We start from the raw sequence: 17,637 nt of genomic DNA on the forward strand, positions 1-17,637 counted from the left end.
AATTGTGCCCCCAAAGACATGGCTCTGCACCCAAACCAGGGCTCAGTGTCACAACGCAGGTATGGCTTGGGCAGCTCTGACTCTTTGCTGCCCTCTCATGTTTCAACACACTCTTTAGTTCTGCTCTTCACCATCCGCTAAGGACCTATGCACGTGAGCCTTGCACTAAGTACAGGGATTCCTAAAAATGCCCCATCATTACTGTCTGCAAACAAAATCATAAATGAAGTGCACGAGTGAAGCTGACACATCAGCAAGGTCCTCCTCTACGCTATCCGTTTTTAAAATAGCTTTAGGAACAACAACAAAATGTCAGGCATGGAGGAGGGCTGTAGGAAGAAACACTTGGTGAGTTACTCATGACAGGCTTCTGTTCCTCATCTAACTTACCTCCTTGAATTCCTGCAACAGCACTGAGAGGAGCTCCTATCTCCATTTTTCAAACAAGGGAATAAAGTGAATGAGAGATACAGGGTTTGCACTCAGGCCCCAAATGCCACACGCCAGTCTGTTTGTTATATCACACTAAAGAACAGAGAGCCATTTAGCAGGAAGGCTCTTTTCTAAACGCGCATTTGGAAACTTTATTTTTTTTTTTAATTGTTAAATCGTTGTAGAGCTGTGAATTTACCTACTATGTATAGATATAAAATCTGGCAACTAACTAACATGCTTTAGCCCTAATGATATAAAATCAAACTTTCCTGGCTTTAACGCATGTCAAATGGAATAACCTCTAAGGGGGAAAAGAGTAGTCTAAGTTCTATGGGAGCAAGTTTTAGAAGGTGTAGTGTGACAGACAGAGAGAGTGAAAGTTCTCAACTCTTCTTTTGTAAAACTCAAGAAGTTGACTTATGGAGAGTTAATTTTCTGTCTTCAAAGTTCTGTGACTCAAAAATAAGTTCTTCAACTTTGAAAATAATCCTGAACAATAGTTTATCATCCACACCACAAAGGCGCCAATGCCTGTGGCTGTGATGAGAGGCCGGGATACAGTGCTGGGAGCAATTAGAGGCCCCACTTACAACAGGCACAAAGGAAGTGTGTGCATTTTGACCATTTTGGGGGGGATCCATAACTTTTACTCCTATGACCTTGCCAGTTTGTCTTGCACTCTTCCCTTTCCTTTTCTCACCTCTCTGGCCTGTTCTTTCCAACACCCCTAGTGACATACAGCATGAATCCTAAAAACAAAAACCAATAAAAACACCAACAAAGCAAAACAAAATGATGCATTGAGTGCTTACTCTATGCTAAGAGCATTGTACAAATGAACTCATTTATTTAGCAATAACTGTATGAAGTATGATCGCTGTTTTGTAAATGGGAAAACAGGCAGGGATAGGCTATGTAACCTGCCCAGAGCCACACAGCTATCATGATAGAACATGGCTTGAATCCTGGACACGCAGAGCAGCTTCCCGCCCCCTGCCCCCCAATTCCAGGAGCGCCCTGTCAGTGCTGTTCTATGGAGCTGCCCTCCAGAGGCCCCTGGTGCTGTCCACCACAGCGGCCTTTTGGACCAAACATGAACTTACCTGCATACTACACTGTTCCTCTAGAACCTAAGAAAAATTTCTAAGAAGGCCAAGTTCTTCTTCAAGCGTGCCCCACTGACTCTTTTTAACACTCTTCTCCACTGCACTCACTTGCCAGGGAGCAAACTTGGAGTGAAGTCCTGAGCAGTCAGCTGCTGAGGGCAGAAATTCACAAGCACCACCTTTTCTGTATGTCTGAAGTCTCCCATCGAAGTCTCAACCACTACTGTTTTCATGATTTATGGTTTTAAGGGCATACTTTTCCAGAATGAGCTCAGAGAGAGGAATGTCCCTTGCTGTTGCCCTCATTCCCTCACCCCCTCATCTGACTTTTTCACCTTGGTTTGCTATTCTTGGGCAAGGAAAAAGGCTTCCATTCACAAGTCATTTAATTTCCTGTTGTGCTTTGGGATGAACACAGCCGCACAAAGCCCTTAATGACAGTTAATTAGTTTCCCTTCCTAAATAAGATATTTCTAGAGCCCCACTGTCCCCAGGCCTCAGGTCAAGATCATGTGGGTACAAATGAGGCCATATTAGCCCAGATTTCTGTGGCTCACAGTCCCCTCTGGTACTGCTTCCGGGCCTCAGCACTACGTGAAATTTCTGGGAGCTTCGACGGGGCCTCTCATATGTGTTCAAAGCCAAGTCTGTGCCCTCTGAGTGCAGCTACTCCTTCTCTAATCAGTGCCAGACGTTGGCCAGGGTGGCCGGACAGCTGCCCTGACCACGGAGCACCCACCCCCTCCTGGTGGACACAGCAGCCTCCATTGGTACCTGCAGCTGCTCTTCTGGTAGGATGCTCTGTGGGGCTGGCTCATATGTGACCTCAAGCTACAAGCTTTCAGGGGCCAAAATAGCACTGAGTTCTGCACAAACTGATGTTAGAGGAGTCTTACTTATTGCAAAGATAAAGGGGGTGATGGTCTCCCTCTTTATATGGGTCAGGTCTAGTGCTGGGAGCAGGGCTAGGGACCAGGTTCCATGTGGTCTCTCTCATTAGAGGCCCCAGGTAGATTTGGGCTCTTTCATATTAAATCAGGGTTTCTGAAGAAGAAATCTGTTACTCAAAGAACTTACTTTAATCCGTAGGAATTTCAATTATTGTTCATCTCTTGACCAATGCCAAGAAGAAAATGGGTAAACCAGACTTATATAAGACTATGAAATGCCAGTTGAAAATCATCACCAATAAGATCTTGAAAGATACACGTGGAAAAGAGAACCAATAATGTAATAGTCAGTGGAACACAAGTCCCATTTGAAAGGCATTCAGGAAAGACCAACATTAACTGCTGTCCCAGAATCACTTTGATGTGGTGACCACAAAGGAGCCCAGTTGAAAGGTCCTGACTGGACATGATGAAGTTAACTTTCAAGCAAAGTAGAGTCACTGATAATGTAATAATGAGCTCCTCTGCATATTACGAGCTGGAGTCCCAGGAAGACACTTGAATCAAGTGAAGTATTCGTCTAGTTTGGAGAATATGTTAATTGTCTTCTGGTAATAATTTTAGAAAACATGGGTTTTCTTCCCCAGGCAATTATCTTAATGAATCAATTGGGGTTTCAAGAAATGATCAAATGAGTTCAATTTGGTTTCAGGTTTAGCAAAATGAGATCATCTGTTCTGTTTTTGGCTCAGCTGAGGTCAAGCCCCATGTCTAAAATAGACTAATAGGAATCGGAGTAATTTTATTCTTCTGACCTCTACGCCCCTCATCCTTCCATCCACTTCTCTTCCCCAAACATCTGTTCTTTTGATCTCATTGAACTTTTCTGTATTGTAAAATACAGAATTTAATCTCAGACTGAATTTAATCTCAACTCTCTGGGTCCAAATCAGGAGTACTGGAATGGTGTTCCTTCCTACACACAACTGGGAAATTCATTAACCAAGAAGGTATCTTTTATTTATGCTTTGACTTTCATTCAACCAAGCTACCATATATTAACATCATGCTGATAACACAAGCTCGGAAACATGGTCAGCATTTCGAAGGTAATGCTATCTCTCAAAATACAAACGCCCAGAGCAACACTCAACCGAGTAAGAGCAAAAATTTAACTTGTTTTAAAAAAATGGCACAACAGTTAAGTTTTTCCAATAGGTTAAATGGACAGCTTGTGAGATCAGTGAGAGAAATGATAATATAGAGAAGAAAGGACTAATTTCTTAACGATTTTAGAATTGCAGAAAAAACTGGTGCTAATAAGGTTGAATCTTGGAAAATATGCCTTTTTCCTAGATGTGAGAAGAATAATCTCCCAGGTCCTTCTTACCTGTTAGGGTGGCTTTGTTGATGGATGGTTGGTTGCACATGGGTGATCTTCTGACAAAGAGAGAAAAATACAGAGCTGTAAATATATGATACTTTGTTGGTCTGAGGACTCTCTGAGTCATTTCAGATATGCCATTTAAATTTAAGGATTATTTTTAAGTTAGGACATGCAAATGAAGATTTCTTTCAGACTAGCCAGTCAAGTTCCTAGGTACCCTTTGATCACGTGTCAAAAAAAAAAGCTAAATCACATGGTGATAGACTTTGGGGTAAATAAAGCTGATGTAAATGTCACAGAGACAAGAGAGAAGAGGAAGTCCTTATTGATTGACCGTATTCAATTAAGCCCGGGCTTACAGAGCAAACACAGACTTTCTGAACTTGAAAAAGCAGTCAGTCTACAATTGGTTTCTCTAATACAGTGTTAAGAAACTTTTATTTTTGGCATAAATTCTCACGATTGCCTATACATCATCAGAAGTGAATGACTCCTTGCAAACTATATTGCACTTTGAGAAGCTATTGTACTTCAACTTTTTCCTTTCTATTTTCTTATATTAAGAAACATCTCCGATCCATTTGTTAGAGAGGTATATTAACGATGGGTCCGAATAGATGCTACGGGGACTTTAGAAACACTATAAACTAAAGGTGCTTAAACCAATTCTATTTTGTATTCTCTAATTTTTCAGATGTTGGCGAAGTTTCACACGATGATTATAAACCCCTTGGGGTAAAAAAAAAAAACAAAAAAACACCCCATGCTATTTGATTAACTTGTATTCCCTGCAGAGCCCAGCACAATGTATCCACTGCTTAATCAATTATGCTGAAGAAAATATCATTTATGGAATCTCTATTAAATTTTTTATAAAGTTCTTACTTACAATTGAAAGCTCTTAAAATTAGTGATCTTTAAGAACATTTTAGAAAATAGATACATTCAAGGGTGTCAGAAAAATGTTTGTTTTCATTTCTGGGGGTTGTTTGTTTTGGTACTTCTAGTAGTGGCTAACACTTTAATGAGGACTTATTGTGTGTCCGATGCTGTGCTAAATGAGCACGTTGGATGAATTATCTCATTTAATCCCTCATAACAAACCTTAAGGCAGGCAGACTCATGGTTCCCATTTTACCAATGAGGAAAACACAAGCTTTGGAAATGTAAATCACTTCTTCAAAGTTAGAAAGCTGAGATTTGAACCAAAGCAATGTGATTCTAGGGCCTGCACCCTGCTATGTTGCCTTATTTTTAGGCTGCTTTCGTGGAACCTCTGCAGATGGCAGGTTCCTGCAGAGCCCTGGTCCAATCTGCCTTCCTGAGATGATGAATCTCTTAGCAGAGCTGGAAGATACATGGGGAAAGCAGTCTGGTACTTTTTAAATTCCCACTGCCTTGGTTCCAGTCAGCATCTGGCTCTGTCTTATTGCTCTTAAATTTACTGATAGCAGTTTGGGATTGAAAATTTGCATTTGATTGAAAATGCACCAAAATTTACTTCTGAGTTATTTCAGTTTTTATTATGAAATAAAATGAGGGAATTTGAAACTTAACTCATGCTTTATAAAAAAGAAAGGTTAATGTTTAAAACTGCTACTCTGAAATAGTTTTGGTCTATATACTAATAGATATCTACTTGCTGAGAGTTTATCATTCAAATCATTTATATAATGATTACTCCTTTCTAGTCCTTGCTCTGTGAAAATTTAGAAAGCATTTATTTTGTCTAGGAAAGGCATCAAAGAAATATTTTTAAACTTTTCTATAGTTTTGAAAACCACATCATGGACTTGTTTCTTATTATCTTCTTTTGATTTCAATCCTATAACGGGCACTTGGGAACTTGATATTTCAACAAGTAATGACAAGCAGAAAATATCAATCATTTGATCCATGGCTACAGTGATAAATCAGTTATTGAAGAATGAGCCAGAACTCACTTCTGGAATGGAAAATCTCAAGGGCAAGGAAGAGCAAGGGGACAGGAACCAGCAGTGAGTTAGCAAAAGTCAGCCACGTGCAAGTGAGCACCTTCAGGGCTCAGGGCTTCAGATGCATCCTTCTAGGCTCCTTTCTTTTCTTTTTTTTTTTTCTCTAACATGTGAAAATAAAATATTTATTTTCATACTTATTATATAATATGGCCTTTTGTGACTGGTTTCTTTCATGTAGTGTAATGTTACAGTTCATCTGTGTTGTAGCATGTATCAGTACTCTATTCAAACAATATTTTGTTTATCCATTTGTCAGCTAATGGACATTTGTGTTGTTTCCACCTTTTAGCTATTGTGAATAGTCCTGCTAAGAATGTTTATGTACAAGTTTTTGTTGAACACCTTTTCACTTCTTTTGGGTGTATACCCAGGAATGAAATTATGAGGTCATATGGTAATTTCATGTTAATTTACTAAGGAACTGCCAGACCTACCAGAGAATGGACTTGAGAACACAGGGAGGAGGAAGGGTAAGCTGTGACAAAGTGAGAGAGTGGCATGGACATATACACACTACCAAATGTAAAATAGATAGCTAGAGGGAAGCAGCCGCATAGCACAGGGAGATCAGCTCGGTGCTTTGTGCCCACCTAGAGGGGTGGGATAGGGAGGGTGGGAGGGAGGGAGACGCAAGAGGGAAGAGATATGGGAACGTATGTGTATGTATAACTGATTCACTTTGTTATAAAGCAGAAACTAACACACCATTGTAGGTTCCTTTCTTGTAGTAAATAGTAAAGGTGGATCATGCAAGCTAGCATACGCCTTCCACAAAATCCAGCGGTAAGCTTGGGAGCGTTCTAGTGGCACTGTGAGTACCCTGCGGGGGAATTCTGGCTCCCTGGGGTCATCACGTGATGCACCATTTTGCTATCCATATCCATTTTGCTATCACTGAAAAGAACAGAGTTTATCTGTGTGTAGATTGAGTCCTACTATTCTGATACCTGAAAAGGCTGATTGGGTTTGAATCAGTAAAGGAGGTACAAATCTGTACTGACCAAAAGAGAGACCACAAACACCTGTACTTAGGGTCTGCCAGATAATACTGTTTGGTTAGACTCCACCCAGGGCATTATAAAACAGGTCAAGTTCAGGCATAAAGATGATTTTCTACCCTCCTCTAGATGCTCTTTTCCATTTTAATCTGTTTTGTCCCTGTAGGTCAGCTGAAAACCTCTGTCTCATATAGAATGGGCCTCAGATCATCTCTTTGGGGACAGAAAGGCCAGCCTGATGCCTTCACACCTGCTGAACAACTATGTGTCTGCCACAGGTAGAGATGCTGCTACACAAGTGACCAAGTCTGAAGGAAGCATAAAAGGAATTCATTAAAGAAGTTTTGTTCACCTTTCAAAGACAAAAATCTCAATTTCATGGACAAAAGTTGAGGCTAAAAAAGTTTGTAAGGGACACCAGTAATTTCATTTCTCTTGCAGGGTTGAGACTTTCCAAAGAGGAGGTGACTATACCTAGGAGCTACCAAATGCCGAAAGCCCCAAAGGGGCGACTGAACAGGGAAGATGTGTTTGGTTATGAACAAACAGCTTGAAGCCCACGTTCAGGTTTCCCATTCTGCATACTGGCGTCACCCCTCTAGCCAGTTTGCTGCACGTGCAGAGTGATGACGCTGTGCTGGGTATTACACTAGGCACCGGGAATTCAAATGTGGACTGGATACGACCTCTGCTCTCTGGGAACTGACATTCTTAAGACAAGCAAATAGGTAACTGGACACTGAGAGAAACATGCTAAAGCAGGGGTTAAGGACAGGATGCAATCAGATGGCAATGGAAAAGCATACCACCCAGGTTGGGGCCTGTGGGTGTGCATGCATGTTGGGTGTTAGTCAGAGACAGTGCCCCAAATGAAATTATATTTAAGCTGTAACCTAAAGAATGAATTACAATTAGCCCAGTGGATGAGGAGGGGAAGAATAAGGTGAGAAATGCTCAGGCTAAGGGAACGGGACTGCAAAATTTCATTACCTGCAACACACAACAGTCAACTGACACCTCTGGGTTCCATTCCAATTATTTGCATTGTGGCATTTATATTGATTTTTTTTTTTAAAAAAGAACCTTGTTCTATCACAAGAAGTATGTGCATAATGGCCAGAGCTTTTTTTAATCATGGAAAATGTGAATTTGGGAGGTAGACTCTATTATTATGGGATGGAAAGTTTAGATTTTTTTCATGTGTTCTTTAAGAAGTAGTAATTACAACAAAATTTTATATGCTTAGATAAGTTCAAATAAATTTCTATTCACTGTCCTCTTAATATTGATTTAAAGAAATGGTTTTGGGCTTCCCTGGTGGTGCAGTGGTTGAGAGTCTGCCTGCCGATGCAGGGGACACGGGTTCGTGCCCCGGTCCAGGAAGATCCCACATGCCGCGGAGCGACTGGGCCTGTGGGCCAAGGCTGCTGAGCCTGCGCGTCTGGAGCCTGTGCTCCTCAACGGGAGAGGCCACAGCACTGAGAGGCTCACGTACCGCAAAAAAAAAAAAAAAAAAAGAAATGGTTTTATTTCTGGAAAATTCTTCAGAGTTGATATTTTAAAGATAATATTGTATTATTCATAATAGAGTGTCAAAACTATGGCATTTGAATAATCAGTTTTCCATTTAATCTTAGAAAATTAATTTTCTTCTTTTCATTTTCCATCTTTATTAGGACCCCCAAATTATAGTTATTTTCCATCTGAGCTTTCTCTCTCAAATGCTTCCCCTGTTATGCCATAAATCCCCATCTTGTTAACTCTTCCATGCTGCTGCCGATCTGAGTCAGTAACAGCAAGAGAATTAGAGATCTTCCCTATGATAGGACACTTCTCCCAGTAATGGTTGTCTTAGAAGTAAGAGGATAACTTTGGGTTGACTTCAAAGCTTGATGACGTTATTTGCCCATGGTAAATTTATGAATTAAGCCAAACCTATAAAGTTACCCTGAGTGTAAATAACTGGGCAGAGGACTGATCCTGCCAGGTGATTTCTGACAGATGGAATCACCATATTTATTTGCCATCCTGATTCATTTCTGTTATGAGAACCATCACTACAAAGTATTTACAGAAAGTTAACAGGACTTCATATGACGTAGTGTAAATGGTTAGACAGCATGGCAATGATTCAGAGAAATCTAATACACTGCCTTGAGTTCAATCAAATGGAAAAAACACTATAAAAAGTTCAGCCAGAAGGAGGGGGGAAAAATGAATAACTTACTTGCTAGGTGCTCGGTCTTGCAAATTAGTCAATGCAGCAAAGTTGTTCCGTACAGTTCGCAGGCTGGCCAAGACCTACAACAAAAATGATTCTTTAAACTTCTTGAAATAAGGCCCTCTTTAATGCACTATGAAGTGGTTTGGTGATTTTTAAAAATGGTTTGTTAAGTGAAAATTTGATATTGCTTGCAACTTAGTTTCATATAGTACTGAAGAATCTCCCAGCACCTGGTAAAGTTTACGTGGATCCATTTGAAAGCCAGAGACGCCAGGCTTAAGGATTTTCCAGCTATTTCTCCTCATCGTCTATGAATATGGTGACAATAGCAGCAGTTTCCACAGTATTCCTGGATTCCCCAGCCACTAAAACAGTATCCCAGGCAATATGGATAGCGTGCTGTTGCATTTTATGCATATTTGAAATAGCATAATATAAAATATTAATAAAGTCTCACTATAGGGGCAAAATGTCAAACAAAATGACCCCCAAGTTCTCTTCAAACGTTCACCAATGATGCCATAATCTTGAAATTGGCAAACAAAGTAAATTTTAAATTGTTTTTTCACCTTTGCCACATGGTTATTCTAGCTGGTAAACAGATTCTTTTCTTCGTTAAGGTTATCTGAATCATGAATTACATGGTCTCAAATAAAGTGAGACTGTCCTGTACGTGCACAGTGCCTGGCCCACAGAAGGCACTCAGTTGAATTTATTGAATAAATGAATACATAGACACAGCATATCCACATACACAAGGCTGGACCAATAGGTCCCACTATCTCTGATAGCCCCTCCTTTTTCTAATTCTAGTGAAACTATAAAGTGGCAAAAGAATCGAAAGACTAGGAGAGAAAAGTGACAAGAGCACTGTCTCCTCCTACCCCCCTCACTTTCTCCTAGAATGGACAAGTCTCCCCCAGGGTGGAGCCTATATTAGGTGAGGTTATGGGTCATCTGGGTGACAACGACAATGTTAAGTTTACCTAAAACATAGATTTCAGATGTCTTATTAGGTACCAATAATACCCCAGACTGCCTAGTTCTGTTATATAGTCACTGTGTGAACTTAGACAAGTTTCATCATCTCTCTGACCCTTAGTTTCTCATCTGTACACCAGGATAGTGACATCTACCTCACAGGGTTGCTGTGAAAATGAGATTAAATGACAGTTTCGGTGCCAAGAACAGTGCCTGGCAAACAGAAGGCACTCAGTGAATATTAGCCCATTATGGCAACATTCCATTTAATGATTTGGCGTGCGCACAGGGAATTCACTTAATGCCTATAACTGACAATATGCCGGTGGCAGTGGGAGCAGGGCAAATTTTTTATAATTGCTCCAAGGGTTCCAGAGCCGATTCCAGAATTTTGTCATTTGGCACTGACCTAGACTAAAGTCAGCCTAAATTTTGTTTTAAGACAAAATGTCTCAGACATTTTTGAAACTGGCATTAATTCTTCTAAGTCACTGGGATACTGTTTATGCCCTGGGACAGTGACCTACAGCATTATCCCCTGAAGGAGTTAATGGTGTTTCCTAAGGTGCCAACCACGATTAACTCAGTCACTGGAAAAATCTGGCTCATTATCACATATAAACAACTCACATTGCCGAAAGGTCACGCTGCCTATGACGGAGTATTCAAATAGCCAACTGCTGACATCAAACCACGATGTCTTTCATTAGGCGTGAAATCTTGAGTGATGCAGAAAGAAATCTGGCAAATCATGCAGGCTGAATTTACGCTTTAAGAATTGAATATCAAATACACTAATAAAGCATTTTAAATAAGATTATTGTACCCCCCCGATCGATCCTTATTCTAGGCAAAAATTTAACCTCAGAATTCAGAGAACTTTATTTTAATAAATTATAGTAAGTGCGCTGCATCTGACAGCTGGGCAAACAGAAATGGTAGCGCAGGTAATTCATGTTCTCTGCTCATTTGAAAGGAAGCATTACTTCATGAAAGATCTACTCCACTTCCTTTTCTGGATACAGGTTTTTGCCTCTGTGGTAATAAAGATATTAAATTAGATGATTTTAATTTGGTTTTTAATTTAAATTTAATTTTTAAATTTTATATTTATTTTTTGCATAATCTCTATCCCCACATGGTACAGAATTTAAGCAAAAGTAGACTGTCTCTCTCTTTCTCAATAACAAAGACAAAAGCAAAATTATTGTGATTTCTGAGAGGAGGCAGATAGATGAAATCAGGGAGGGACACTCAGGGCATTAAAATCTTGGCACTGTTCTATTTCTTAAACTGTTGATTTGAGTACTATTCTTTATATTTTAGAAAGTCACTAGATAGCTTCTCTTATATGGATGAAATATTTCAAAATAGAAAGTGAAGAAAGAAATTTCCCTTTCAGCCCCTTCTCCATTCAGCTGCCTGTGCCCTCTCCTCATCGACTTTTAGATTGTCTCCTAAATTTCACGTTTACAAACACTGCTGCAGTAAATAACCTTGCAGCTACGTCATTCCCTATGTGTGCAAGTATTATATTGTTGTTTTTGTGGTAGGACAAATAATATTTTATACATGTTATGTTAAGTATTAACTATTCTCGCCTGCACTATGACACATGATACTGGCAAGAAGTGTAAATAAAAGTCTCAACCAAATGTTATAAGGGGGTGTTGCCCTAGGCCGAGTTGAGTGATCCTGGGTGACCACATCCCAAAGGCACTGTGTTAGTCTTTTCTGTTCCCGCCTGCACTGTAGGACACAAAGAGTGAGGCATCTACTACTACAGGCTGTGGGGAAGAACTAGAAACAGTTTTACACAAGCCCCTTAGTTAGGGTTCAATCTTTCTTCGCTTTTGTTACAGGGCAGCTCTCACCCTTCTTGAATTCAGCCCTCTAAGAGCTATAGTCAGGGCTCTGACGCTCCTATAATTTTCTTCACTCTTTAATGCTTGCTACCCAAAAAGGTCCCTGAAGTTTTCTCCCACACAGCTCAACCGTTAGAAAATGAAGGTCATTTCTTTCTCTTCTGCCCCTCCAAGCAAAAGTATAATCAGTCAAGGTCAAAATACATTGGGAATGAGGAGAAATAATACACTTCAGGAAAGAAATGATGACATTGTTATGGAAAACTTTTGCACAGAGTTGTACTGGTCTGTGAGAGGGATTAAATGCTATTTGCACACACTAATCTCAGATTTTCTTAGGTATCCCTAAACATTTATTAACCAATAAGATTCACTGAAAATGGCAGGAAAATGTGGACTTCATTAAAAAGTTAAACATCTGAACACACTAGTCTAAAAGAAATGTGTACGTATATAATAATAAATTCTTATAAAGATTTGAAGAGGAGATTGCTTTAAAAAAAAAAAAAGATGTGGCAATAACATCCGTGTTAAAAAAAAACTCCTGCTTAAAAAATAACCAAAAAAAACAAAAACAAAGAAACAAAAAATTGTTTTGAGGATTGTTTTTGATTCCAAATACACCTTATGCCACTAGATGGCACTAAAACACAGACCATGAGTTGCCACAGGACTTGGGTTGGGTGGGGTGGGAGGGGCTGAGGAGGGAGAAAGAACTCCTTGCCTTGGTTTTACCTCCAGAAAAACCTGGAGCCAAATTATGATTATTTACAAGACAAAGAGGTCATTTTGATAGAAAACCTCTTTCCAAGTTACATTTTGGTTAAACCATATGAACTTGCTGTTTTTATATGTCAGCCAAGGTTGAATATTGATAGTTTCGTATAGTTCAACTCCCAAAGTACTTAGATTCCTAGAACATGCTACTGAAATTTATTTTAATGAAGGATAAAAAAAACCTAACAGGTATAAGCAACTGAAATGTGATGATTTTCTTCTTTCTTAGCCCGGCAGGGAGAGCCTGTTGGATTCAATGATGAGACCACAAGATTCCTGTTTCTGGGTGAAATGGGGAAGAGACACGCAAGGGCATTTTTATAAAATTGACAATGTCCAAGTACCAAGGAACAGTAATGTTCTACAGGGTTAATAACCACTGCATTTTTCCTAAAATTATCCCACGTGCTGTATATTGGTGAGAGTAAAGGTGAAATGACTTGCTTGTTCCTACCCTGTATTTTTAAATCAGGCATATCTGCTCAGTCTGAATGACATGAAGGTCTCTCCAAGGATCCAGGATAATACTTGGATATTTCCTACCTTTTCCTTAACCAAAGATTCCACTTCTTTTATTGCACACCTCCAGAGGAGGATTCTAGTTGACTTAGAGTTTTACAAGGTAGTCACAAATGATGCAACACAAATAATGGGACAGGTGGGGCTGAAGGCAACTGACTACAAAGCAGGGTTCCCTACATTTCATCAGTGTTGTGCCTCCTTGGTCCCCTCAAGAACTCTGGCCAAATTGTGACTACACCCTTGGGAGGAAAAGGCCACCTGCCGACTGGCATCAGGTGACACGGCATCATCCCTGTCAACACTTATCCTAAGGGAATATCCAAACCAAAAGATTTTGACCCAAACACAGGAGAATAGTTCAAAATGGAAACCAATAAAATATTTATTTTCCTGGGGATCAAAAGGATTCTGAGCTTATAGGGGAAAACATAAGAAATTGGAAGTGGAAAAGTGTTTAGGTTGAACACCAGCAAGAATTTCTAACCCTGGCAGTGTTTTAGACTTGGGAATACAATATGGAGGGGTATTGTAGGATCTTGTATTGTAGGATCTTTGCTGAAGATTACGTCTGTGCACGATTCTTCAGCCCTATCCACCAAAGTGGAATATGACCTTGCACGTCTTCCTAAATTCTCTCGTAACTTAAGATTTTATTCTCTTAGCTTCACAGTAAACTGGGACTGGGAAACAACAGGGAGGGATCTTTTCGTGTTTTGGAGATGAAGGCAAGCATAAAGAAATAAGTTCTCAAGAGGAGGCAGAAGATAAGATGGGCTTGGGAAGAGACTTTGACCAGTTTAGAGTGGGAGGCCCATTGTAAAGAATTATGGGAAGGAAATTAGGCACAGAAAAATAAACCGAAAGGGATAGAAGTAAAATGTGAATAGTAGTTATTTTGGGGTTTGGAATTATAGGAAATTTTCTTTTTCTTCCTTCTGCTTATATTTCTTTTCTATGCAAAGGATTTTATTTTGAAAGCAGTATGGCTTTTTCACCAGAATGATCTAGAGTGAAGTTCCAAACCCCAAAGCATGCTGGGGAAAGGGGGGAATTCTTTGGCCTATTTGAACACTTCCCTGAGTGACCTGTCTAATGTCCACTGTCTTCTGTCCATTGGTATATTTGACCAAATAATGTTGGTATCAATTCAAGTGACATAAACATCTTACAGATTAAGCATTATAATATTTAGCATTAAATGGTGAATACTCCAGCCTGTATTAAAAATTTGAGGAGTTATTGATTAGGTCAATGAAATAAGTTAGTGGTACCCAATCGGGCTGAAGAGAAGGCCATAGACAACTGCCACTAACTGGGCCTTCTTTCTTACCTGCTTCCCCAAAGATACTCTATCAAAATTGTTCAGGGTTAAACAGGCTTTTTTAAAAAAATTCTAGTAGAGCTTTCTAGATCATATACCCTAGTAAAAGGCCATTTGTGAAAACTGTGACGAAGCCACTGAAAAAGAATCTGCAGCCTCTGGGGCAATAACCACCTTCTATAAGGTGTCATGAGTCATTAAGCTAATCATAAGCAAACTTTCCTAAATAGATTCCAGGATTATTTTCAGGCATCGTATATGCTTACAAATTACACAGAGCTGGTTTTATTCAAAGTTCCAATTTCAAGGGCATTAAGTATATATCTTATTTATTTAAACAGTTCACTAACACAGACTAAATGATATTTTACATATATATATCTCTCAGTATACTGAAATTCTATTAGTTTTTGGGAGACTGTAAGTACACTAAAAAAAAAGTCTAATTATGTAAAAGACTAGATTTCCTTAGAATTTAAGGGTGCTAATAGCAAGGTTCAAGTCAAATTTATTGACCAGTTAATTGGAGATTCATACAAACTACCTGAAGTAAGATGATAAGGTATCATATACAGATTATTTTTTTCCATATTTTTCTATATATTTTTCTTACAACAATACCTAGAGATTTTAGTTAGAAGCGAGAATAATAAACTAAATAAACTCAAGTTGGAATGATTGTTTCTACATTTGGTGATGGTCATTTATATATTATTTTGCCTGATTTATTCTGTCTACTGAGAGCTCTATATCTAAGAGCTCTGAGCTCTTAGATATAAAGTTATGGGTCCTCAATAGCAACTAATTAAAAGTCCTTAGCTTCGTAAGATTTGCTATCACAAAATATGATGAAAACATATGATTGTAAATGTTTTGAACATAGAAATATAGATATTAGAAAGAACTAATGATATCCAGCAAAACTTGAAGCAAATGAGACATTAACCTTCTAAAAGGATGGTGGTTGCATTCTATCTTTAATTGTCTGCATCAATGAAAAAGATCACTATATACTTCGCTATTTACTGACTCATTAAAATTTTGGTCTAAATTATAGCAATTAAAAAATTTCAGGAAATTTGAAAAAGTGGAAGAATCATACATAATACTGCTATCCAAACCCTGCCATTATGCATTTTTTAAAAACAATGCGTATTATGACGTTTTGGAGATGAAAGAACCCTTACTGATAACAACACAAAATTCAGTAAGTATTTTATTTTCTAGAAATTGTGCTGAGCGTTTTACAAGCTTGGTACTATTTCAATCTCTTGACAATGTTATGAGGTGAGTAGTCTTGTAAGTGTCATTTCACAGAGGAGGAAACCAGGCTTGCCCAAGTTCAGTCAGTTGTCCAAGTTCATTCATTTAGCAAGAGTAGGTGATGGGCTTTGACTGGGCCCTGGCTATCTTAATCCAGCTGAGTCCCCAATTTTACCAGTTGGAAAAAAGAAGTCTTAGGCAAGTTAAGTGAGTTGCCCAAGGCAGTAGAGCTAGTTTTGATGTAGCCTTGATTATGATTTTTATAACCCTCTAGATCACTTGTATTCCAATAGTTAACATTTCCTATTAACAGTCAGTGTTGGCTTTAAACATGCTTCATGCCCCAGGTTGAATCAGTTTTATCCCATTCTATCCATAGTCTGTCCATACCAGTGGCTCTCAACTTTTCCTCAGAAAATACTGGGGCCTTTAAAAATTACAGGTGTTTGGGTCCAACCCCCAGATTTTTGGATTCAATTGATCAGAGGTGCAGCATGGGATAAAATCTTTCTAGATGATTCTACTGCATAGCTAGAGTTGAGAAGCACTGGTCTGTACAAAGAATATCGGGTTATCAACCACTTCATATATATTCCAAAATTCTTTAGATGTTTTTTTCACCTTCTAGCATTTCTGTCATGTGGTTAAAGTATTTTCATGATTTGTATACCTAAAAGGAATAAATAAACACAAATGTGTCACTCAGTTAAATCTTTGGACAAATAACGTGTTTAAAAAAAGAGTCAATAAAGCATCAGGTTGAAGTGGAATCCGGAATTTCAAGAACTGACCATGCACCTAATTATACTAAATGTAACTTAATCCATGATATAGCTTTCCTCTTTTAGTGCTTATGTCAGTTAAGGAAATGTGGTCCCATTTAAGTATGTCACTTGGGTAATTTGTAATTTGAAGCAAAGATTCCCATTGGGTCTATGGGTTTATAGGAAACAGACCAATATGGCAAAGGTCACATTCTCTAGCGTGGCTTTTAAATTACTGGAATGAACCACAGAATTTGTATTTGTACTTGTGTTTGATTTAGAATGAAATGAAGAACCCGAACAAACCCCCACAATTAAATTTTCAGATGAGTGAGAAACCTGTCCATTCAGCAAGCTGGGCTTACCTGTGCAAAGGGAGTCACAATCAGGTCATCTCCATGTCTGAAAAACAAACCAAAGCCCACGTTAGATGGCACTGATCACTCTAGGACCACTTTCAAGCAATATTAAACAGTAAGTTTCTCATTCATAAATCCCCACAGAGAATTACAGTAATTCCATCCTTATTCTTCAACACATGTTCTTCTCAGTCATGGGTGTGAAGATGTGTCTTCTGGGATGTTAACCATTGTCCAGTTCCCTGGGTGAAAAGAGGGGCTTCTTGATCATCAGCCAAGGTCACTGGCACTTATTATGCACACGGGATATATAACAGTAGAAACAGAGTTCCAGCAGCGGGGCCTGAGTTTTACTCTTTGCTGCTTATGGTAAGTATTACTGAAGGGCACTATGGAAGGAGCCAGCAACGGCAATGGCTCTGGTGAGAGGTCCCTGGACCATCTAACGTTGGAAGGTGATGAGCATCAGGTGCTCTGCATCATCATGTGTGAGCCTTGGATGGGCTTGGAACTGTGGATGACATAAGACTGCGTCATACTCTAATAAAAACCAGTGAAACTTTTCAACTGACTCACGTCCCAGCCGCCGTAGTTACGGGGGAATGTTACCCCGTGTGTGCTGTTGTTACAGCAACCTCAGTGACACTGTGCCGAGGATGCAGGAGCAAGGTGTCAGCATGACGTGTCTTGGAGGGACAGGGAGAGGCAAGGAAAGTTGTGAACATTCTGCTTGGAAGAAAGTAAGAAA

At 39.3% G+C, this 17,637-nt stretch overlaps 1 protein-coding gene across 9 annotated transcripts in view; it reads right to left on the reverse strand.

Annotated features, from left to right (window-relative positions):
- PDE4D (phosphodiesterase 4D) overlaps positions 1-17,637 on the reverse strand; it is a 1,450,167-nt gene that overhangs the window by 186,504 nt on the left and 1,246,026 nt on the right. For all 9 annotated transcript variants that reach the window (XM_060295794.1, XM_060295795.1, XM_060295798.1 and 6 more), the window contains 3 exons: positions 16,896-16,932; positions 9,041-9,114; positions 3,822-3,871 (listed from right to left, as the gene is read on the reverse strand). In XM_060295794.1, the coding sequence (XP_060151777.1) occupies positions 3,822-3,871; positions 9,041-9,114; positions 16,896-16,932 (161 nt within the window). The remainder of the gene's footprint in view (positions 1-3,821; positions 3,872-9,040; positions 9,115-16,895; positions 16,933-17,637) is intronic.

This window comes from Globicephala melas, chromosome 3 (assembly GCF_963455315.2).
Source record: "Globicephala melas chromosome 3, mGloMel1.2, whole genome shotgun sequence".
Classification (NCBI taxonomy): Eukaryota; Metazoa; Chordata; class Mammalia; order Artiodactyla; family Delphinidae; genus Globicephala; species Globicephala melas.